Source organism: Erythrolamprus reginae, chromosome 1, assembly GCF_031021105.1.
Source record: "Erythrolamprus reginae isolate rEryReg1 chromosome 1, rEryReg1.hap1, whole genome shotgun sequence".
Taxonomy (NCBI): domain Eukaryota; kingdom Metazoa; phylum Chordata; class Lepidosauria; order Squamata; family Dipsadidae; genus Erythrolamprus; species Erythrolamprus reginae.
The window spans coordinates 126,133,683-126,159,459 of NC_091950.1; the positions used below are offsets into that span (position 1 = coordinate 126,133,683).

A 25,777-nucleotide genomic window follows, 5' to 3' on the forward strand; every position below is an offset into this window, starting at 1 on the left:
ATATGGATTGATGCTTCAGAACATTAAATAGTTGAAAGGTAACTACAACAACTCAACACCTGCACTATGTAGCTAGGAAAATAACATTGTCAGCAACGGTTAAAATGTTTACAGACAGGATGATAATGAGGACTGACTATAATTAGTTTTTACATGGCTCTTAAATACATTACCTTTGTTTATTGAAGGGGCTTTCAAACGTGATATTTTCTTCCACAGTAGCATTTAACAACCATGGTTTCTGAGAAGCATATGCCACTGGCCCTCTTTTTCTGAAAAAATAAAAGTAAACAACTCATCCAAGTGTTTCTATATATGATGTCTATTTACTTTCAAAGATACTGAAATGATTTTTCACCATAATGTTACTGTTATGTCTTCTTTCAAAGACAAGTTTATTAAAAAAAGAAGCAATGGTGGCTTAGTGGTGAGGATGCTCGCCTCCCACTTGGAAGTTAAGAGTTTAATCTGGTAGATACTTCTCTCCTAGGGTGCAAGAAAAAAATATTGAGAACTCTGCATGGTGTCAGGAAGGGCCTCCTGCCAGTAAATTCTCAGCTCCATTCACTCATCCTGACTCTATCCGTAATTAAAGGATTACTGGGTCGTAAAAAAGGAGTTCATAAAAAAGGAATATTGTTGTTAACTGATAAGTGCATTATCGGTTAAATTACAAATTGTAAATTTGTTTGCCTCAGCTATATGCAAGGTTGTAGTGAGATAACTTTGGAAGTCAACTTAGCTCCAAATTTGATATTCTTTACATATATAATTTTTTAAAAATTATTAAGAATTTTAATTATAATAGTAAAATCTTATGCAAACTAAACTTAAAGAAAAAAATATGAAAGAGTAAAAAGTGCAAGACAAAAAAGAGAAGAAAGAGAAAAGTAAGAATATAATAAACAGAAAAGAAATAGATGTGAATTCAAAATTTCATCATATCAAATATAAACCAATGTAGTACCTCTTCACCCCCTCTAAAGTTTCAAACATTTAATTCTTTCTCCCATATCCCATCTCTTGTCTAGAGTATAAATAAATCCATGGAACATCATCTTTTCGATTCTGGTGTCACTAGAATGTCCATAAAAGATTGCCAGAAGTAACAACCTTGATGCATTAAACCAACTTGTATTTCTTTCTTTTCCTTTATTTATTTCTTTATTGGATTTCTATGCTGCCCTTCTCTGAAGACTCAGGGCGGCTTACAAACATATAAAAACATCAAATTACAGTAGCATTAATCCAATTAAATTAAAATTAAATAGCTATCTAAAATTTCTAAATATTAAAATCAATCACACCCAGCTGTACAATGATCATACAATCATTCGTTGGACAGGGGCCAAGATCTAACCATCCCAAGTCTGACCACATCAATGAGTCTTAAGACTCTTACAAAAGGCGAGGAGGGTGGGGGCAGTACAAATTTCTAGGGGGAGCTGATTCCATAGAGCTGAGGCCCCTACAGAGAAGGCTCTTCCTCTAGGTTCCACCAAACGACATTGTCTACTTGACGGGACCTAACTGGTCGCTGGGATTCATGTGGCAGTAGGCGGTCCCACAAGTAATCTGGTCCAATGCCATATAGGGCTTTATAGGTCATAACCAACACTTTGGATTGAATCCGGAAACCAATTGGCAGCCAGTGCAGACTGCCGAGTGTTGGAGAGACATGGGCATGCCTGAGCAGACCCATGACTGCTCGCGTGTCTGCGTTCTGCACAATTTGCAATTTCCAAACACTCTTCAAAGGTAGCTCCATGTAGAGAGCATTACAGTGGTCGAACCTCGACATGAGGGCATGAGTGACTGTGAGTAGAGACTCCCTGTCCAGATAGGGCTGCAACTGGTGCACCAGGCGAACCTGGGCAAATGTCCCCCTCACCACAGCCGACCAACGATGTTCCAATGTCAGCTGTGGATTGAGGAGGACACCCAAGTTGTGGACCCTCTCTGAGGGGGTCAGAAGCTCCCCCCCAGGGTAATGGATGGTCAGATGGAAGTGTTCTTGGGAGGCAGAACCCACAGCCTCTCTGTCTTGTTGGGGTTGAGCTTGAGCCTGTTAGCACCCACCAAGACCCTAACAGCCTCCAGACAACAGCACATCACTTCCACTGCTTCACTGAGTGGACCTGGGGTGGAGATGTATAACTGAGTATCATCAGCATATTGATGGTAACTCACCCCGTGCCCTCAGATGATCTCACCCAATGGTTTCATGTAGATATTAAATAGCAGAGGGGAGAGGACTGACCCCTAAGGAACACCACAAGGGAGGGATCTAGGAATTAACCTCTGACCCCCTGCTAACACTGACTGCAACCGACCGGAGAGGTAGGAGGAGAACCACCATAAACGGTGCCTCCCACTCCCAACCGCTCCAGCCGGTGCAGAAGGATACCATGGTCAATATTATCTAAAGCCGCTGACAGGTTGAGAAGCACCAGGATAAACCCCTATCCCGGGCCCGCCAGAGATCATCCATCAGCGTGACCAAAGCACTTTCCATGCTGTAGCCGGGCCTGAATCCTGACTGTTGAGGGCCCAAGGACCATTGGAGCTGGAGTGACACTACCTTCTCGACAACCTTTCCCATAAAGGAAGGTTGGAGATTGGATGATAGTTATTAAATACAGCTGGGTCCAGGGAAGGCTTCTTGAGGAGGGGGGCACACAAGTGCCTCCTTGTAGGGAGCCAGAAAGGACCCCTCCCTCAAGGAAGAGTTGATAATCTCCTGGATCTAGCTCCATATCACCTTCTTGCTAGCTGAAACCAGACAGGAAGGTCATGGGTCCAACAAACAGCTTCCATGGCCTTGTCCACTTCATCAGGTGTTAGTAGCCTTAAACTTTATTTCATTCAAATATTAATATAGGATTAATATCTCTTTATTTTTTCTTTATTCCATCACAGAATACTTCAAGGCTTTAATAAGCCTTATTTGTAAACCCAGCAGGAAACATTATCAAGATCACTTTCTTGATTTGTCATTTGCATTTCATTTTTAAATTCAGTCGGTTTCTTTTATATATCCAATGAAACATCTTTTTCTAAGCCATTATCTTGGCCCACTGTAAATACACTTTTGTACCATCTCTAGCATGCCAAATAAAATTTGCTCAACAGTTGTCATTTTTTAAGTAACTTTTTAACATCCATAGAAACAACATTATTACTGATGTTGATATTATAATTACTATTTTCTCATTCCATTCCTCAAAAGTTTCCTTTGGTATTTATATTGTTATAATGTCTTGCAACATTTCAAAGTTATAATTCTTTACCTAAAATCTTTAGTTCCCCCTAGTGTCCAGTTTTTTAAATTATAAAATTGCTTATCTTTGAATTGCCTTGTAAAAAACAAAATATAAACAATTTCCCATGAGAAGCTGTTTGTTCTTTAAAATTAATTCCAAAATATTATTATAAAAACTTCAACATTTCAATTTTATCTGGGTGCTTATTCCATTGATAACTTTTTAAGATAAAAATCTCATTTATTTTTTTGTTGTTTCTTTGATCTTTGCTGTGGTCATTAGCTCCACTTTGTAAAGCCGTCTTTAGTTTGCCATATCTCCCTGGAAGATGTCCCAGTTTGGCATTTCAATGGTTGTAAAAGAAATGTAATTTATTAATTCCTCTGAACAACTCTGCGGTGAGTCATTCTATATTATGTATCACCATATTAATTAAATATAAAAGATGATATCTGTCATTAGATTGTCTCAAATTTGAAAGAAAACCTTTTCTTTCAAAAGTATTGTTAATGGACATTTTCAATTCATGTGAATCATGAATGCTTATATCCTCGACTTCTACTTATGACTTACATTGATAATCAAGGAGTTACTCAGATATCTAAATGAACAGAAACATTGATTAGCTATGCCATTTTCCTGAATTATGCATAATTTAGCAATTATCCAAATTATACACAATTTAGCAATTACATTGTACCTTTAGTTCTTCCCTGATTTTACATATCTCAGCCATTGAGAATATCATTTAGTCAATAATGCCTTTTTGTCTTGATATATATTCTTTGTCTTTTTCTCCTTTTTATAACTAGCTCCAGAGAAATGTCAGTCAACTGCAGCAAAAACTGAGTGATACTCTGTTAAATGTAAAACCTTAGCAGTGCAGACAAAAAGTATTTTTTCAAAGAAGTGTAGAAGCATCAGATTCCATTCCCACTCCACTCCAGGGTAAGGATACTGCAAAATCCCCATTTCCTCCCCACTCCTGGGAGAAGGATATTGCAAAATTTCCATTCTCACCCCACTCTGGGGCCAGCCAGAGGTGGCATTTGCTGGTTCTCCGAACTACTCAATATTTCCACTACTGGTTCTCCAGAATCTGTCAGAACCTGCTGGATTTCATCCCTGGGTTGTTCTGATTTTTGCACATCAGAGAATTATAATGATAAATGTAGATTTTCTATAACAGTGTTTCCCAACCTTGGCAACTTGAAGACATCTGGACTTCAACTCCCAGAATTCCCCAGCCAGCATTTGCTGGCTGGGGAATTCTGGGAGTTGAAGTCCAAATGTCTTCAAGTTGCCAAGGTTGGGAAACACTGCTCTATAAAGCAGAATTTCTCAGTTTACAAAGTTAGAAGAAATTATCTAGACATTTGCATAAACTTATTGGATATTTGGGATTTATTTCTCTTTTGACACTATATAGAAATCGTTGATCTTACAATTATGAAACTGTTTTGTAGACAGAAATTTTTGCAAGTTTCTTTAACACTATTTTTTTAAAGAATACTGTACCTGAACTCCATTTCAACAGTTGTTTCCATGTCGGAGCTGAAAAACAGGTACACAGTAACTTAGTTTTTCTAATGCAACTCATTAGAAATGCTTGAATTTTAAAAGCAAATGTATACGACCAACATTCATAGACTTGTGATATACAGCAATTCATTCTGGATTGAAGTCACTGTGGTAGGTCATCCCAAGCATCAAAACATTGTCATCTAAATAGCCTGTACAATTTTTTCTGATTAAAAAATATGTTGATTCTTTTTCTAAAAAAACCCCTTCTATTATATTAGATGTTTTTGCTTCTTTGCGTTGTATGATAGAATCAAATGAATTATCATACCTGACATCTTCCCCCGTCTCACTGTCAGGAATGCTGCTGTAATATCAGAAATAACAGAGAAACAATTATTATAACATTTCCTCTACAACATGATCTTATCCTATTTTGTCTGACACACTGAAGCAATTTTATATATTTCCCAGTTTAAAGGTAAATGAATGTTCTTTTTCAATTTAGACACAAAGTTACTGCAATGTGATCAATCTTCTTAGTTACAAGTACAATGATACAAAAAGATCTTAGCTGATTTTGACCCACTCAGAGACACATTGAATCTATAGTAGCTGTTCATGTAGATTAATTAAATAAGGAAAGCGAAGGTATTTAGCAACTATATGCAATATCAATACATTTCAGGATTCATTGCTGTAGTAATATAATTCATACATATTAAAGAAATGAAAAGCATGTACCATAAACAAAAAGCTACACAGCAACTAAAACAATAAACTAAAATTACCTGTTCCAGATTACATTCCCCGATATCATCTGCATCTCTCCAAGTATTCCTAACAAGAGAGATGATTTACCACAGCCTACTTGTCCCACAATCATTGTTAACTGACCTGCAATAATAGAAAAAAATTCTATTATTCTTGAAATGTTGATTTACATTTGCTCCAGTTGAGAGAGCAATTAGGCAACTGATATTTTTAATGGACCATTTTTTCTCATGTACATTGTTAAAATCATCCTCATTTATGGTACAATATATACAGTATACTGTGTTGTAGATATGGATGTGCTCTAGTTTCTGTTTTGTGCTCAAACATTTATTAATGCACAGTGCTTGATTGTTAACATTTGCAAATATTAATTATTGTAACAGATACATTAATACCTTGAGGAATTTGAATATCAATGCTGGATAAAGTTGGAACTCCTTCTGGTGTCCATGTGAAAAATCCATTCGTGACCTATGGTGGCAACAGCAACAAGAACATAAATGATCTATGTTGGTGCAAAACATCATACACACTTTCTCTTTTAAATTTTCTTTTTAAAAAAGTATTCATAATAGGCAACTGTCATATGGGGCGATTGGGGGACCTAGTTTATAGACAATAGAGTACACAATGTCCTTATCTGATCTATGAGCTCCTTCCCAGGTTTTTCTAATTCAACCAAAAGAAGCAATTTTAAATTTCTATTGCAACATCATAGAATGAATGATACAACATAATTGATCAAATAAATGTTTCTCTGTTTCATCTGTACGTTTCCTTCTGGATTAAGTTCATTGCATATTGATTTTTACATTTTTTTAAAAATGACTTTTTTACTTTACTATTACTTCTTGTCCTGCCCTGGAAAATAGCTTGACTCCCTCTTCTTTGTGGCAGCCCCTGAGATATTGGAACATTGCTATTGTGTCATCCCCTAGTTCTTCTTTTCATTAAACTAGACATACCCAGTTCCTGCAACTGTACATGTTTTAGTCTCCAGTCCCCTAATCACCTTTGTTGCTCTTCTCTGCACTTTTTCTAGAATCTCCACATCTTTTTACACTGTGCTGACCAAAACTGGATGCAGGATTCCAAGTGTGGCCTTACCAAGGCATTATATAGTGGTATTAACACTTCACATGATCTTGATTCTATCCCTCTGTTTATGTAGCCTAGAATTGTGTTGGCTTTTTTGGCAGCTGCAGTACACTGCTGGTTCATATTTAAATGGTTGTCCACTAGGACTCCAAAATCCCTCTCAGAGTAACTACTATTGAGCGAGGTACCACATAGACTGTACCTGTGCATTTTGGTTTTCTTGCCTATTGGCTATTCTTGCTAGCTTGGTATCATCTGCAAATTTGATGAGTTCCCATCTATCCCTTCGTCCAAACCATTGATGAAGATGTTGAAGAATACTGGGTGTAAAACAGAGCCTTGGGGTACCCCACTGCATACTTCCCTCCATGTAGATGCAGTTTCATTGAGCACTACACATTGAATGTGGTTGGTCAGCCAGTTTCGAATCCATCTTGTGGTGTTGCTGTCTAACCCACATTTTTTCTATTTTATCTAGTAGTAGGTTATGGCCTATTTTATCAAATGCCTTACTGAAGTCCACATGAATCCTATCAGCAGCATTCCTCTGGTCCACTAATTTTGTCACTTTGTCAAAGAATGCAATAAGATTAGTCTGGCATGATCTGTTTTTGACAAACCCATGTTGGGTTTTGGTTATTACTTTGTTTGCTTGTAGGTGTTCGCTGATTTGTGCTTGATTATCTTTTCCAGAATCTTCCCTGGTACTGAGGTCAGGCTGATAGGTCTGTAGTTTCCTGGATCTTTTCCAGTCCTCTGGAAGTTCCCCTGTGCTCCAGGATCTTTGAAAGATATATTTCAATGGTTCTGAGGTTTCATCTGCCAGTTCCTTCAGAACCTTGGGATGTAATCTAAAACTAAAACTAAACTTCTAAAACTGTCTGCCATGGACCTCACCCCATTCCTAAGAGGTCTGTAAGGGGGCATGCATAAGCACACCAGCATGCCTATCATCCCTGTCCAACTGTTCCCATTATTTGTACTATTTCTGTTTCTACGTTAAGATATTTTTATATGTTATATTCACACTTATGATTGTTTTTTCATGCATCCTTGACAGACTAACTAACTAACTAAATAATTCATCCAGTCCCAGTGATTTGAACTAATCTAGGGTATATAGGTGCTCGCTTACCATTTTCTTCCCTATTTTAACTCGTGTTCATAATCTGTTTTCTATTAACTGTTTTTTCCTTTTGTGTAAAGACAGATTCCAAAAATGAATTAAGTAGTTCTGCTTTCTTCCTGTTGCTTGTCACATTCTTGCCACTTTCTCTGAGCAATGGACCAATTGTTTAGTTGATTTTTTCTTGTTTTTAACATGTTGGAAGAAGCATTTTTTTGTTATTTTTTACTTTTGTCACAAGCTTTTGTTCATTGTGATCTTTAGCTTTCCTTCCTTCACCTTTGCAGGCCTGGCCTATTTATTGATATAATGCCTTAGTTACGTGCTCCTCTTTCCACTTTTTATACATCCATTTTGTCTTTAAATTTGTCAGACAGTTGTTTATGCAGCTATACTGGTTTCTTTTGAGAGCTATTATTTTTCTTCTTCATTGGTATTGTGTTAGACTGGGCTTTTATAATCTCACTTTTCAAATTTTCCCAAGCTTCTTGTTATTTTCTTATCCATGGAATCCTGTAGTGGGTTGTAAATCCCATCGCTACCAGTTCACTTGTGCGCACATGAGATGCTTTTGCATATGTACAGAAGTGTCCCGAGTGGGTGGGTGGAGCCTCTCACCATCGCCGCTACCTGTTTGCCAAACCAAGCTGAACTGGGAGCAATCCACCGCTGATTAAATCCTTCCCAAGTTCTCTCTAAGTTTATTGAAATTAGCTCTCTTAAAGTCAAAAACTATTTGGTTGGATGGCCTATAATATACACCTAAGGCACTGTCATTCCCCCAACTTTTAATATTGATCCAAATGCATTCAAGATAATTTCCATCACTGCTGTGCTCCAATTCTGTAGAGATGTAGTTATTTCTTACATATAGTGCAACTCCACCACCTCTTTTATTTGGTCTATTTATTTTAAATAATTTAAATCCCTCTAGTTGCATGTTCCATTTGTGGGTCTCACCCAACCAAGTTTCTGTAATGTTCCATAATTCATCTGAACTAACTATTGTTTATTTTTAACAGTTGATAAAATTATGTAGCATAACTAAGAGCAATGCTAAACATCAAACATAGGCTAGTTCAATATTGATCACAGAATAAAAATAATTATATATTTAACAATTAAATTCTATTTCTACTTTCTATAGACAGTTATCCTCATAAACTGCTGGAGAAATAAATTTTACAATTAGCTACATTTATTTTATTCATATGAAAATAAAAACAGATTAAGGAACAGAGATTAGTAAGTGGAGGTTTATACAAAAGGTGGAAGACACGTAACCCTATAATCCATCTTCTAGTTATCATATCAAATAGAGAACAACTTTGTGTTGAGATATGTCTGGAAACACCATTGTTTCCATAGAAGTCTTTTATTTTAGTCCGATACACCAGGATTCTCAGTACATACTTAATGTGAGGAAGAATACATAATGAATCTGTTGAGATATTTATTCATTCTTAATAAGATTGACATGAAGATTACTACGGATGCCACAGATGCCCTAACATAATTTAAGCCTGAAGCTTTAAAGAGTGGAAAGAGTAAATGGCTACACATTAAGAGTAAATGTTCACACATTATGTTAAGCTATAAGGTAATTTGCTTAATTTTGGTTATTGAGCCTCACTATTTTATGGCATGGTGTTATATTGTGAACATAAATTGTGATGTAATCAACAAATTATGGTTAATAAAGCTATATGGAAACTACTATATTCCCTCTACTAGCAATTAATCCATGCTCCCTTCAAGAGGCCTATCTTCCAATTGGATAATCGTATTGTCCAAATTGTTGCCTATTTTCTGTGTTAATGAGAAAAATGTTGGTAGTCTGCTACTGGAGGAGATAAATATGGATTGCATTCTTAGTTTGGGACTATAGTAGTAGAAATTTTATGCTTATTAGAAACAATATAATTAGAAAGAGTGACCTTATTATCACCTTTACACAAAAATCATCTGCTTCTGTGCTGCTAACAGATCTTCTTACAGGAGAGTTGTAATTGTTCCAGTCCTCTCTGGCAGGCCTCTTACGGTTAACAACTTTGAGGGTCTGTGCAAGACCAGGAAGACAGAAACATGGTGAGTGGGGACATGAATGCAGATGTCAGCAATGGACAATGAGTTAGTTTCCTAGTAGATGCACTCCTTCCCTAAGAGAAGAAAAGGTGGTTTCTATCACAAATGTTTAGTTTGAGTAAAGGCAGAGGTGCATGGACTTGGTCAGTTTTGGGTGGTTTTACATACTGTACTAAGCCATAATGAGGTTTTCTTTATGATAGCATAGTGTAAAATATCATCTCAGGTTTTTCTGGGTGCAAACCATAGTTCATGGCTTAGCAAAATACCTGAAACAAGATACTTTGGCTACTTAATCCCACCTCTTTCTTTCTTTCTTTCTTTCTTTCTTTCTTTCTTTCTTTCTTTATTTATTTATTTATTTATTTATTAGATTTGTATGCTGCCCCTTTCTGTAGACTCGTAATTCAGACTACGGTGCAGCATGATCCATGAAATCATTTTCTAAGTGTGCAGTTGTTGATTGTCTTGGATCTCTTACTGCTGCTGGGTATTTAATCCTGTTCCAGCCAGGGGATTCTAACAAATCAACAAACTGCATGCCTTTATACAGTGCTGTTGACTGAGATGCATCCCAAGCATTCTGATAAGGATTGGATTCCCCTGCCCGCAATTGTTTCACAATGCAGCTGACAGTTCCTACCAGCAAACCGTCTCATCATCCACTGCTGGCTTTAAACAAAGAGCAGCCACCATATAATCTACAATAAGTAGATGTTAAATTTTACTACTGTGGCTATTAATTAGAAGGCAAGTGACAGTTATTGGCATAACCGTATAAGCAAAGATTTAAAAATGGGATGTTGCCAGTTTCACAGTCAAATTAAAATGACACTTACAAGAATCTGATATTTGTTGTGGTTGTCTGGGCTTCTTGGCTCAGAACATTTATCGTGCTCTTCTACAATTTCTTCACTCGAGAGAAATTCACTTAACTTTTGGACACTATGAAAAGAGAAGAATGGTAAGCTAAATACTGCAACAGTAGTGTTCATTACTTTAGGAAACTTGATTTCATTTTGATTGGGTAAAGATGCATAATAATTCACTGAAATGATCCAAAATACGAAATACTTTTGCGAATCTAAATAAGAATATTAACTTGCTATATTTTGCAGGTCAGTTTTTAGGGTTTTTATTACTGTTTAAGTATTGCTTGACTATGGCATGTTTCAGTTTCTATGGAAAATAACTGAATCCACCAAATATATTTTGGAAAAAAGCAGTGGTATTGTCAAAATCATGAGCAGAAAAAAATTCATTATTTTATTATACTTGAAATATAATCTTGAAGTTTTGATGGCTTCATGTCTGCTGTTGATTATTTATTAGAATATTTATAACATGTATATGTAAGACCAGTATATTAGACCAGTACTAGCTAGTATTGATAATGCTACCTAGTTTAGGAATGGAACATTTGCAAGAAAACCACCAAGGTCAGATAGCATCGAGGACCCTACATATAACAACAAATAAGTGTTAAAAAGCACACTATGCCCTTTGATAGTAGGAAGGATTTTTAAAAAGCACAAAAGGGCCATAAATGAGAGATAAGAGTTTCTGAACACATAATAAATTCAGGAAATACTGTATAGTGACTCCATGATAAAATGTTATACTGAAATCTCCATATTGCCTTGTCCATAGATAGAGGGTGCCTCTTTTTAAATAATCTGCATAGATCTTAAAGATCTAGTCAAACTGGTTCTGAGCATGAGAGACAAAAGGTGCCTGAGAAGACACTAGTTACATGTAGTACGTACATGCATATAGCTAGAGACATTTAAAAGTATATTAATAAGTGATCATTTTCAATCACGTTTTTTGATAAAGACTCAGGATAAAGTACAAAAGCAGCAGATTCTGCATACACATTATATCATGGTAAGCAGTAAGGCAGACACTTCTAAGGGGATGCATATCCACAGTTTGAGCTATAATGTGGATTATTGACTTAATGTGGATTTGCAGTAATCATATAAGAGTTATGAAATGGTGATGAGAGGTAAAATTGTGTGATAGAATATAGTCGTCTGTGATAAAATGAGGGATGAGAAAATACAATTAATATTTTATGATATATTGTTTCATATTTTTTTTAATTCAATTTTTATGCCGCCCTTCTCCTTAGACTCAGGGCGGCTTACAACATAGCAATAGCACTTTTTTAACAGAGCAAGGCTATTGCCCCCACAATCCGGGTCCTCATTTTACCCACCTCGGATGGATGGAAGGCTGAGTCAACCTTGAGCCGGTGATGAAATTTGAACCGCTGACCTTCAGATCTACAAGTCAGCTTCAGTGGCCTACAGTACAACACTCTACCTGCTGCGCCACCCCGGCTCATTATCACGAATACATAACCCATTTTAAAATCTAGGATAACACTATTATATAAATTGTAAATGTTTTACTGTCATTGACCATTCCCCATTATATATATGCACCTACCCTAAATAGGTGTCATTAAATTCAAGTTTAAAAAATCTCTTAACAATATGGATGTGGCAAAATGCGTTGTTCTGGGAAAGGAATATTCCAACAAACAATAACACATTGTGTTCCTCTCTGTATCATCCTATTTCAGGCTAGTTTGAGGATTTCTGTAAAACAGTCCTCTAAACTAGAAGAAATGTAAGGTGTTCCATATGAAACAAGTCTTTTTCAGAGTTACACTACTCCAATGCAACCTTGAATTCCTTTCTTTATGGAGTATTTACTTCCAAAAACTGCTAAATATTTCCTGAAATAATGTGTCCAGAAATAACATGCTATGGTTCAGTAAAATATAGAATGATATGGAACAATCCACTTTCTTTACACCATTATATTCCTTATTCAGCAAATATTGGATACCATTAATTGATAATATCTCTTATAGGGTTGGATCAATGTAGCATTTTTTGTTTACAGTTCTCTACTTCTTCAGTCCATACGTAGTTTTCTAGTCCAACATCATATTCGAGGATGATACAATTGTATAGAGCTCAAATATATGATTAATCATAAATCCCATCAGCATTATGCTTGGATTTAATTCTAAATTGACATCAGTTGTAATACTACTAGCAAGATAGAGAAGATATATTTCTTAGTATTTAAGCAGAATCATTTGATTCCCCCTCCCAAACAATTAACAAATCTTCTATCTGTCTACCTCCATTGCTATCTCTACATATTCTGTTTGATCATGACTGATTTTCAGAGACTAAAAACAAGTCTGCAATTTTTAAAAAAGGTTTTTCAGGAACAGTTCACTCTTGTCTGCTTCCTACGGCCAGCTAACTTTGTGCCTAATGTGGAACTAGAACTCATGGTTTTGTGGTTTCTAGCTGGTGCCTTATCAACTACATCAAATTGATAATACAGTATACATTTCCTGCAAAAATCACAAGGCATACTACAGTGAATATTGGCAATAAAAGCTCCAGAGAAGCTGATAATGTAATGTAGGGAAATTTGTCATAATTTACTAACAGCAAAGGATCTTTTGTAGGAAAACCCACAAAAATGATATCCTAAATAAATCTAAATTGTTAATCTTGCTGCAATGGAGGTGACTATTTTAAACCAAGTGTCTTAACTTTTGGGGGAGTTCACTCATGAAACCTTACCTTACAAGAGCTTTGACAGTGGATCTAACCACACTGGAGAGTAGGAACAGGGGTGTCACAAGGATGTGGAAAAGGGAGAGTGATGCAAAGGCCACCGAAGGAGAAAAGTCAGCATTGACAAAGAGATGGGCATGGACAACAAATGTCTTATTAGAAAAACAAAAACAAAATGCATTACTTCAGATCATTTATATATTAAAGACATATTTTCAGTCAGATTTTTAACTAAACTTCAAATATCCAAAAGATCAGCAGAACTGCTATTCTTATAGAACTACAAATGATTAAGCATCATAATATATACAACTATAAATAGAATGTATGCATGTTCTTTTGTGGGGGTTGTTGTCACTTGGTGGTGTTTCTTTAATATTAGGTGCCCAGAACAATTTGGAATAGATGCCATACAGATTAAGTACATAAACTAAAATAAATCAAAGAAGCTTCTCTGAATGTAGAGTAAGTCCATGAGTTGTGACTTGAAAAGTACCCCATCTAAGACAATTAATTGTATTTTATTCTGGACTACTTCCAAAAGAAAGTTCTACCCAGAATCTGAAATCTGTCCTTTATGTAGTAGACAGAATCAGTTCCTGTAAAGAGATTCAAGAATAACAAAACAAAACCTACTATACGATATGATTTTCTATAGCTTTTGAAATAATATAAAGTAGCTGCTACTCTTTTTTTTAGCCCATCCATCAGACAATACATTGAGAATATAATCCATCCTAGCTCCAAACCAAGTACTATGGTACCTCTACTTAAGAACCTAATTCATTCTGTGACCAGGTTCTTAAGTAGAAAAGTTTGTATGTAGAAGCAATTTTTCCGATAGGAATCAATGTAAAAGCAAATAATGCATGGAAACCTATTAGGAAATAAATAAAAGCTTGGAATTTGTGTGGGAGGAGAAGGAAGAAGAGATCAGTCGCTGCCAAAGGAAGAAGGTGAGGTGAGGTGAATCAAAAAACCCCAAAATTTTAAGGCTTTAAAAAAAAGAAAGAGCGACTCTGAAGCGGTGAAGAGGAGACACACCTCCCATATACCTGGAGCGAGGCTGCCTCCCATACACTGTGTCAGAGAGAAAAACCCAGGGGGAATGGCAGGAAACTGGCCGGGCCTTTGTACCGCTCTCAAATTTCCTGGGAAATTTTTCCGGGCTCGGGTTCTTAAGTAGAAAATGGTTCTTAAGAAGAAGCAAAAAAATCTTGAACACCCAGTTCTTATCTAGAAAAGTTCTTAAGTACACGCGTTCTTAGGTAGGGGTTCCACTGTACTGTTTCTAGATGATGCTGATGAGTTTCAGTTCGGCATCATCTTGAAATCCTGAGGTGCATCTGCAATGGGAAAGTCCAGTGGATTTACACTGACCTTTTAAAATTTATATTTCATCTTTTGCTGCAGTCCTTAGTATCATGTTTCATGTTGTTCCTATGTTTCGCATCTCTCTGCAAAGCTTCCTCCACCCCCTGAGCTATTGGAGAAAGCAGTTGCTGAAATGTGATTCCTTCCTTCCTTCCTTAGACTACTATGCTACCCAATACCTTGGTACTTCCTTCCTTCCTTCCTTCCTTCCTTCCTTCCATCCATCCATCCATCCTCCCTCCCCACTTCTCCTTCCTTTCTGTAGCATGAACAAACTTTATGGACCCACAACTCCTAATAATAATTATCTTTATTTAAAAAAAATAAAATAAAATGTCATTTTAATATAAATATTTATACTTACGATAAGAACAGCTGCAATTGGTATTGCTGCATTCATGAAAACTGTAGGGAAAATGGGGTTTTTTTCTTATTACATTTACACACGTTTGTATCTAAATCTCTTTCATTCTCATGCATTTCATTTACTTTAGAAGAGTAGTAGTAACGGTTATAACAAAGTGAGGTATAAGAAAAAAATATGCCAATAATTACAGACATTCCACCCGATATAAATGATGCTTGTCTTAACAAAGTATGCATTTGCAACTCAAATTGTATCTTTTTCTTTTATATTGCTTGTTTTTAGTCAGATATAGCTGCAATACATTAATACTGTATTGTATTATTCAAAGAAAGACACATTGTGATTGTTCCAAGCAGATTTCATTATTGATCCTCACCTACAGACAAAATACTGCCACACTAAAGCAGACTACAATTCCGGTAAAGCATAAAGTCTGAAAACTGTTATAGAGAAGCAATTTTCACTCTCTTTATCTCACACAAATAATCTTAACTGAGTTGTCTCAGTTCTTGGGAATGCATTTTTTTCCTTCCTGGGAATCCAGATTATATTAATTACAGTTCTGGTTGACTTTCTCTACCATGAATACAAAAAATAATGACTATCAATTTCCAGGGTCTTTCTGGATAGATTTGATGTAGAGTACTGGGATCTTCTCTAGGCAAATGGTTTCCCTATTGTTCTGGGTGTTCTTTGTATCTGGCCATTAAAATATAAATTATCCATTCTATTACAGTAATAGTTATGGTTTATTACTTATGTTGCCAAATTTTCTTCCTAATTTGAACAAGTGATAACTGTCAAATTGTTCAATTTATTTCAGAAGTAAGATATTCTTATATTCCTTTCAGTTTCCTGGTTCACACTGCAATCTTACTGCAGCAGCCAAACAGGAAATATTTCAAATATTTCAAAATTGAATAAAATACACCACAGATAAACTTTCTGGGCTTAATTAAACATAAATTTGGAGGGAAGACAAAAAAAATTCATTATAAAATACATGTTTTAAGGCAAAATACTGAGATTTATTTCTTGGAATCTATAAGTCGACTTGATTCCTCCTCCAAGTTCTGGAATGATGGCTGTAGTGTTAGCAATAGATAACTACCATATTTTTCAGAGTATAAGATGTACCTCAAAGAGGGTGGAAATGTCAGTGTGTCTTATAAACCGAATACAGCCATTTCTTGCTGTCCTGAAGCCCCGTCCCTGCATTCCATTTTTGGACAGAGGGTCTGGGAAGCCTGCAATGATATTCTGGGTGCTGGGGAAGGCAAAAATGCTTCAATTTTTGTGAAAAAGGGTGAAAACCAGCCTGTTTTTCACAAAAATGGGAGCATATTTAATATCACCCAGCGCCCAGGAGCATCCCAAACTCTTTGCCCACCCAATTTTTGTAAAAAAATGGGTGAAAAATTGGCCATTTTTTGTCTCCTACTTACCCCATCTAGCATAACTGGAGGAGGAATTCTGGGAGTTGATGTCCACTAGTTTTAAAGCTGTCATGTTTGAAGACTCCTGGATTAGGGATTCGAGGTGCAAGAGTATTCAAACTTGGCAAGTTTAAGACTTGTGGACTTCAGCTCCCATTCCTGAGCTAGCATGACTGGAGGAGGCATTGTGGGAGTTGAAGTCACTAGTCTTAAAGCTGTCAAGTTTGAAGTTTGTAAAAAATGTATATAGTTGTAAAAAGTATAAATATTGGTAAAATGTATTCTGCTGCACTGGTATTTTATTAAATAATTTATTACTACACCATTTGGTTCAGAATACTTTTTTCCTTGTTTTCCATCTCTAAAATCTAGGTATGTTTTATAATCCGGTGCGTCTTATACTCTGAAAAATATGGTAAATTTAAGTGCTATTGCTATTTTCATTAAGCTCAGAACTGAAAGGTTAAATGTCCCGCATCCTCTGTACCAATGCCAATTCATTATCTCTATTAATTCATTAAAATATACCTTATTTGGATGGATAATTCTAAGATTAAAAACAATTCATTATCATAGGGTATTTTCAAATTTAATTTCTGGATGGCTTCCCACATCATGTTAAGCTGTACAGTTTGTTTGGTTTCTAGGCATTTTTTTTTACGTCTTTTACATCTTATGACTTAGCATAGGGCCTCAAAAACTCAACTCAACAAAGGAATCCCTTTTCTTCAAATTTCACCCGCTAGCCAAAAGCCAGCTCTTAGAATGGATCTGGTGGTAGGTAAACTGAACGAACTAGCACAGGTTCTGAAAAAGAATCATGACTTGTCTGACTCAGTAGATCTACAGATCTGAGCTACAAAAATCAGGACAATCATTAGATAGCATCAAAAAAGAGTCTTGTCTATTATTTTGTTGTCACCTAGAAGTTGTAGACACTTTTGCATTCCACATTTGTTTAATCACAGGTAACGAAACAAGAGGTGATGAATGGAAGGATGGGTGGATGAATATCCCTCCCTTATTTCCCATGGTCATATCTTTTGAAACCCTATTCTAATAAAAAAAAATTGTTCATGGTAATTCACAGACATCTGGAGGAAAGCAAGTGAGCGAATTCTGTTTTGAAGTAATGTTCTTCAAGTTGATTAATTTTAAAAGGAAAGCATTAAGATTGTTTATTCCCTAGAGAAAAGAAAATGAGTTAAAGTATTTATGATAATAAGTATTGCCAATATGCCATATGTTTTGTGTATTTGGTTGCTTATTGTTATAGGCCAGTGTAGCACCATCTCAAGAGACTTTTTTCATGATGAACATTTAGCATGATAAATAAGATCTCATAGGAGCTAAGGAAAACATGAGCAGCTTTCTAGTGCTAAAGGGTAAAATTAATGTCTTAAGTACAGCCAAATTTGAAAAATTTCCCATGGCCTTTTTACTTGCCCCTGCTTACTGTTTTCAGCTGCTTAAAAACAGATTTGGGTGACATATTATTTATCCTTTTGGACATAATTAGTGAAGAACTCCTATTTGTTATCAAATGTTTCACTTATAACCAGTTTTAATCATCTCAATCCACTGCATTTATTTACAGATGTCACAGTAATAATCTTTCTTATTATGGGACACTTGAAATGCTGCACTAGTATTAATTGCATAGTTACAATTAATATTGTTGTAAAATTACTGTTTTATTTTGCTTCTAATATAAATGCACACTTTAGAGACCAATTACATGTCAGGAATAGGTACTATTCAACCAAATGAAAGTTAATTCTTGGTAAATAAGCCTATAAAATCAGTATTAGTCTGATATTATATAACACAGGATTCTAGAAGATTTAACAATTGGCTCTCATAAGCCTCAGCAGGCCATTTATTTTATAATAAATTACTATTTTACAATGAAATTATTACTTTATTAAAATTAAGATTACTACTGCAACATATCTATGTACTTCATTTTGTCTTTTTCTATTGCTCAGTTCACTATTCATACCAAACAACTGTTAAACAGTAATAGTCATTTGGTCTGAATTATAGGCAACTAAATTTCATGGAGAAATGGTCTCCTTTGTATACCTACCTTTTTAGTTCTGACATATATAATACATTATTTACTATACAAGGGAGAAAAAAATTCAGTTATAGACAGCTACTAGCATTTAAATTGCTCCTCAGAAGATCATCTGGAATTACAAGTCAATTACTTCTGTATGCATTATTAAATGTTTGGTTCTTAGTTTTAACATTTGTCAAAAATAAAAAAAATATTTCAGTCTTAGCTTCATTATCTTAAGTGGAAGAAAAATGCAAAACTGCTGTAAATGTTTTATAACTACACACAATACTTGTCTGTTTATACTCTTTAAAGATGGGAAGAAACACAACAGTTTGATCCTAAGATGCACATATTCTCTATTATTGGTATAAAACAGCTATCTGCAATGACAGTTCCAATTCAGATGTAAAATTGATTAAACATGTTATCGGCCTAAAAGCTAGATGTATTCCCAATAGGAAAATAAAAGAAATTGGTCATCTCATGACACAGGACTGGTAATTATAGTCACTTTATCCTTATCTTGAGATAGTTGTTACCTATTATGCAAAAGAAAATCCATGTATCTACAATTGTACATTTGATTATTGTATTGACACTGATAAGAAGACGTTATACCATATTGGAGTTTGTTTTGGTTGGATTTAGAATGCTGTGTAAATTGAAGTTTTTAAATCATGATTTTCATATAAACCAGTCAATTTGAAAAGAGTAAAGAGTAGTTTAGCATAATGATAACATAACAGTGTCAACCAACTATTTATTGGAGATACAGCTTTCTATTTTGATTTTACTTCATGCAAGCAAATTAACTAATATTGATCTGGCTGCTTGAAAAGCATTTTAATTAAATCTTCAAGACTATTGAGAAGATTTTCACATTTTGTTCATTTTTAAAAATATTGAAAAATGGATATTTATCTCAATATCAAGGTGTTGCACAAATAAATTTCTAACATTAAAAAGATAAACTCAAGTAAAACCCAAAATACAGTGAAACCTTTTTCATATTTTAAAAAAAATAAATAATGTTTGTGTAATGGGATCTAATCTCTCTTCTTTTTATCTTCAAGAAAATTTGCCCAATCCATTGGACTGAATTTTTGAGGATTCATGGGGAATTTCAGGTGAAAGGAACAAATGATTTGATGACGAACTAGCAAGAGAAATAGACTAGACTAGACTGGACTTCTTTATTGGCCAAGTGTGATTGTTTTTGGTGCATATGCTCATAAAAGAAAAGATACATTTGTTTAAGCAATCAGAAAACAATCAATATTAATATAAATCACAAAGATACAAGCAACAGTTCATTCTATTGGTTGTTTTTATTTACATTTTTAAAAATACAGTTGGTCTTGCCTTTGAAAACCAATTTTTCAAAGACTATAATGCAGGATTTGTTTAATGCCTTGGGAGTTTTCTTGGTATGGAACTGAATCGTTTAAATATGTAGTAAACTAACTGAAAACCTATTTATATTTATATAAACATTTAAACTGACTTTGGGGACAAAAAGTGAATTACTTACTTGATATAGAGGTATAAAGAGCAAAAGATTTAAGACTTGTCATTTCCTTTTGCCGAGTCTCTTCCACACTACTATGAAAAATGTGTTCCCAGGCATAGAGCTTAAGTAGTTTTATGCCTCGAAGCATTTCATTTGTTTTCTTCAATCTCTCATTGGAATATTCCTGGACCATTGGCATAAAAAATAATTTTGCCTTACAGTGTGATCATAATTTTTATTTAAATACTTCATTTAAGGTTTGAAACAGAGTTAAAATTCAGCAGGTTTGGACAGATTCTATAGGACCAGTGGCACCGATTATGCGCAGTTTGGAGAACTGGTAAATTACACCTCTGACTGGCCCCTCTCTGCCCACTCACTCCTTCTCCTCCTCCTTCTCAGGCCCATATACACAAAGCAAACATGAGGAGGTGAGAAGCAGTCAGGTTGAATACTGCAAGACTTGGCCAAGCTTTTCTGTTGGTTCCATGGGCGTGGCTTGTTGGGCGTGGCTTGGTTGGATGGTGCCACCACACCTGTGATGCTGCAGGTCATGAGTGATGTCAAGTTGGTCACACCCACTCAGTCACATGACTTCACCAAGCCATGCCCACTGAACCAGTAGGGGAAAAATTTGAATGTCACCCCTGAAATTGTGAAATTGTATGGGTATACTAATCTTGGCAGAACTTACCAATGTGCTTCTTTGAGCTTGTGAAAGTTTTGTGGCTACAAAGTATTGGACAGGGGCTAGCACTATGATTACAGCTGCTCCAATTAATGCACTGATTCCAAGCAGGTAGTAGAGCAGAACAATTCCAACAATAATCTGCAATGATGAAAAGAGAAAGGACATTGATTTATGGAATCGGAGCTATTCTAAAATTGGATGGTAAGGGCATGCAGGAAAATGGGAGGATTCTAGACATGTCATCAATTGTTATTTTTGGAAGAGATATAGGCTGTCTTCCAAAAAAGGAAAGCATATTCCACCCCAGGATAACCACAAAATTAGAGCAAAAAAGCTATGAACATTCAAGTAACTTAGATCTCATGATCCCATGCAAGAGTAGTAGTTAAACATTTTACATTGACATCTGCTCCCCTGAGCTAACATTAATTAATAATCCATTCATTTTCTTACCTGTGCAGGCATAGCCCAGAGATTAGGACAGAGGAAGAAGAACCACATTAGCTGGTTTGTGTCTATTGCAACCAGGTTACAGATCTGACCTGAGGTCATTTCCCCCATAGACATGTTGGAGGTTGATAGTCGCATGATCTTATTGTAAATTTTTGTCTAGAATAAAAATGTTTACTTTTAATTAAGCAAATTTCCATATTGATAACACCTTGTTCTATATTGATAACATCTATAACCAATCACAATGATAGCAAAACATTATGATGATAAGAAAATTGAGAATGCTGAAATTATATACTAGCATCAGGACATCTAATACAAATAGTTTTATTGCAGCATTTTTATATAATTAAGCTAATCCCATGATATGAGAGTGTCTATGGAGATTCTCGGTCATCCAGGTCATGATTGTCTCAAATATGCTTTTTTTCAAGGGGCAACTGGACTTTGTTTTTTCTTGAAGATGTTTCGCTTCTCATCTAAGAAGCTTCTTCAGAAAAACAAAGAAAGTCTACTTATTTCTTGAAAAAATACCTCTGGGTCATGCTGTCAGTAGTAAATTGAAAATCTTTTTTAGAAAGGTCGGAGTATGTATTCCCAAGAAGATATTTTTGGTAATAAATATTTCAAATTAAATAGAACTTGAATTTTGATACAAATAGATGGCCCAAAAATCCTGTGGGTGTATGAGGAGAAATATGGGACTATCGCTGCTAGACCAATTTCCATTTTAAATGGAACTCCTATGTTAACATCTATCAGATATTTTAAACAGATTGGTGTTTAAAGGATTTTAAAGCAAATTTCACAAGAATGGATAGTTCCCCAAAGCTTTCAGAGCTTAGAACCGTAATGGAGAACCTATGGCACGCATTCCAGAGGTGGCATGCAGAGCCTTCTCTGTGGACATGTGTGTAGTTGGCAACTGCTCTTCTGGTTTCCAGCATGCGCATGTGTCTGAAAATGGCCCCCAAACACCCTGAAAATGGCTCAAAAAACGGCCTGAAAATAGCCCCCACACATGGGGGTACTGGCCAGCTGGTTTTCAGGTTTTCAGTGCTTCGGTGTGGACAGACGCATGTGCATTCCGGTTTGGGCACTCAATGCCCAAAAGGTTAACTATCACTGACTTATAATTTAGAATAACAGTGAGGGTTTCATGAGTCTTCTTCATTTGACATGAGAGGATAATTATAAACAAGTTTTTAGGTCGTGAGAGAACACGCCTTCCCACCTTCGTCGCCACTTTTAGGTTGTGAGAGAACACGCAGTGGTTTGGTCAGATTCGTTTATTAGGAATCAACAGCTTGCAACAAAGAAAGCATTTTGTAGCAACATGTAACAACACGCAGCTCGGGTTTCCTTTTGTTAAAGGGCTCAGGTTTTGGGAGTTGCGGCTTTGACAGACGTTTGTACTTTCCCACGCGCGGCTTAACCAATTATTTTAAACTAACTACAAATAGGTAATTTGAATAATGATTGACACCCCCGTAACCATGGATACAGAACACAAGTCAATCTTTATTTCTCACTGTTACCCAAGTGGAGCTTCCTGTTAAAATTACAGCTGTTAAGACTTTCCAGATCAACTGCTTTCCAATATTTACTAGAGACTATGTTTGAGAAAGCAGTGCATCATTATTTATTTAATAAACAATTTGATCTTAAAAGGAATATGGTTCATTTAGAAAAAGATCAGTAAAAGCCTACATGGTATATTTAATACTTTGATTCCATTCCTTTTTAAAATGGAAGGATCACATTCAACATGCATTAAAAAGGTGGTATCCTTTGACTTTCACACACAAAATCACACGTATAAAAACACTCCTTGTCACGCTGTGGGTTGACAGCCTTCAAAGACATCCAGAAACATCCAGTAGTTAAATAGTTAACTCTTGTTTGTTAATGTAGCTCCTCCCTTTCTATGATGTATCCCTGCTTTCCTCACTTCCTTTCCTACGCAGGAAGAGAAGGCTAGCAGACATCTTTCTATTCTAGTCTTTAAGATGTAAAGACATGCTTTTGGCTGCTCCAGGCATTACAGTGAACCCTCGATCATCGCGAGGGTTCCGTTCCAGGACCCCAAGCGATGATCGATTTTTCGCGAAGTAGCGGTGCGGAAGTAAAAACACCATCTGCGTATGTGCAGATGGTGTTTTTACTTCCACCGCCGCAGCGCGTTGCTGGGGAGCGCGCGCGCGTTGCTGGGGCCGCTCCCCAGCTGGGGAGCGGATCAGGGGTTTCCCCAAGCGCGCGCGAGTTGCTGGGGCCGCTTCCCAGCTGGGGAGCAGATCTGGGGTTTCCCCAAGCGCGCGCGCGTTGCCGGCTCCGCTTCCCAGCTGGGAAGCGAAGCTAGGCTGCCCCAAGCTCGCGCGCGTTGCTGGGGCTGCTCCCCAGCTGGGGAGCGGATCTGGGGTTTCCCCAAGCGCGCGCGCATTGCCGGCTCCGCTTCCCAGCTGGGAAGCGAAGCTAGGCTGCCCCAAGCGCGCGCGCGTTGCTGGGGCTGTTCCCCAGCTGGGGAGCGGATCTGGGGTTTCCCCAAGCGCGCGCGCATTGCCGGCTCCGCTTCCCAGCTGGGAAGCGAAGCTAGGCTGCCCCAAGCGCGCGCGCGTTGCTGGGGCTGCTCCCCAGCTGGGGAGCGGATCTGGGGTTTCCCCAAGCGCGCGCGCGTTGCCGGCTCCGCTTCCCAGCTGGGAAGCGAAGCTAGGCTGCCCCAAGCTCGCGCGCGCCGCCCGCCCGCCCACGCTGTTGCCGGCTCCGCTTCCCAGCTGGGAAGGGGAGCTAGGCTGCCCCAAGCTCGCGCGCGCCGCCCGCCCACCCACGCTGTTGCCGGCTCGCGCGCCGCCCGCCCGCCCACGCTGTTGCCGGCTCCGCTTCCCAGCTGGGAAGCGGAGCTAGGCTGCCCCAAGCTCGCGCTCCAGCCCACCGCCGCTGGGGTCTTACGGGGCAAGAGGGGGAAGACCCAGGGAAGCCTCTGCCCGGCGGGGAAACTCCACCATCTACGCATGCGTGGAAGGGCACGCATGCGCAGATGGTGGAGTTTACTTCCGGGTTGAAAACTAGCGAAATAGCCCTTTCGCGATCCTTGAGGACGCGAAACTCGAGGGTTCACTGTATAATCATTTTTTACTTTTCTAATAAAGTTAACTTCGTTATGAAGGTCTCCTCGTAGCTCAGTTCCATCGACCTCCGTGGTTAGTCTCATTTAAGCTCACGCGGGCTGATCCCAATTGAGCTCTTCCCACGACACTCCTATCCAACTTGAATCAAGATCATATTTTTCAAGATCATATTTAAAGTAATATGAATATGACAAGATAGTGTGACAGAATAATTCAAGTTTTTAACGCCCTTGGACAGTTTTGATGCCTGGTGGCAAATCCCTGCAGTTTTCTTGGCAAGAAATTTTTTTTTGGAAGCCTTTTGCCATTATGTTCTTTCTAGGATTGAGGGAAAGTGATGGGCCCAAGGTCACCCAGCTGGCTTTGTGCCTAAAGTGTCACTGGAACTCACAGTCTCGTGGTCTCCAGTCTGGTGGTTTAACCACTACACCAGGTTGACTTTCAATGTGACAATTATTGTTGGCAATTAACTATTGCTATTTCTGGTATTAGAGGTTCAATTTCCTTCTCTCTTTTTGTTTCTTTTTCTTTCTTAATAAAGAAACCCAAGCCATGATCTATTTGTGCTTAAATCAGATGAGCTATTAATTTCAGGAGCCATGCAGGACAGCTGCAGCTTATATAATGAAAGGAAAGGACATAAAAGTTTGTCACAGTGGAGTTTATTCCTTAAATCAAGAGCATTTTTAATGCTCTCACCATCATAGTAAAATGCATTGAGTACCAAATACTTGACATTAAATACTTTGAATATTTAAGATGAAAATCAATACATTTATTAAGGCATCAGATTTTTCTTTTATACATTGCCAGCTTCACTGGAAATTGTCATCTTCATTGATAGTCCCTTTTCTAATTCTGTTCTTTTTATTTTAAAGATATTTGAGGAAGTTCTTTTACTTATTCTCCGAATCCCCAATTAATATTAGCTCAATCTGAGTGTTAGCTTTCCTGATACCATACAAATATATACCACCTCTGTGGGGTTATACTTTATTAATAAGATGTTTTTCCAATAAATTAGCTGTAATATAGAAACCTTTCACAGCATGAATCTGTAGGATATTTGAAATACCTGTATTGCTCCTCTTAGGTTAATTCCTGTTTCAATGGCCACGTAGTATGATGCCTGGAGAAAAGTTCTTTGCAATAGAAGTGCAAAAAAAAGGAGGACTGATAACACATAAACATTAGCCAAGAACTCTTGAGAGGAGATGAAGAAAACACCCATTATTTTAGTCTGTAGGAAAAAAACGCAAATAAAACGCTTTTTAA

At 37.0% G+C, this 25,777-nt stretch overlaps 1 protein-coding gene across 2 annotated transcripts in view; it reads right to left on the reverse strand.

Annotated features, from left to right (window-relative positions):
• ABCC8 (ATP binding cassette subfamily C member 8) overlaps positions 1-25,777 on the reverse strand; it is a 79,103-nt gene that overhangs the window by 39,119 nt on the left and 14,207 nt on the right. The window contains exons 7-19 of one of the 2 annotated variants that reach the window (XM_070764169.1): positions 25,578-25,742; positions 21,378-21,533; positions 20,928-21,062; positions 20,255-20,417; positions 15,220-15,260; positions 13,488-13,633; positions 10,710-10,815; positions 9,734-9,844; positions 5,957-6,032; positions 5,576-5,681; positions 5,116-5,151; positions 4,782-4,817; positions 174-272 (exon numbers count right to left, since the gene is read on the reverse strand). In XM_070764169.1, coding sequence (XP_070620270.1) covers positions 174-272; positions 4,782-4,817; positions 5,116-5,151; positions 5,576-5,681; positions 5,957-6,032; positions 9,734-9,844; positions 10,710-10,815; positions 13,488-13,633; positions 15,220-15,260; positions 20,255-20,417; positions 20,928-21,062; positions 21,378-21,533; positions 25,578-25,742 — 1,376 coding nt within the window. The remainder of the gene's footprint in view (positions 1-173; positions 273-4,781; positions 4,818-5,115; positions 5,152-5,575; positions 5,682-5,956; positions 6,033-9,733; positions 9,845-10,709; positions 10,816-13,487; positions 13,634-15,219; positions 15,261-20,254; positions 20,418-20,927; positions 21,063-21,377; positions 21,534-25,577; positions 25,743-25,777) is intronic. The other variant, XM_070764177.1, reaches the window with a different exon arrangement.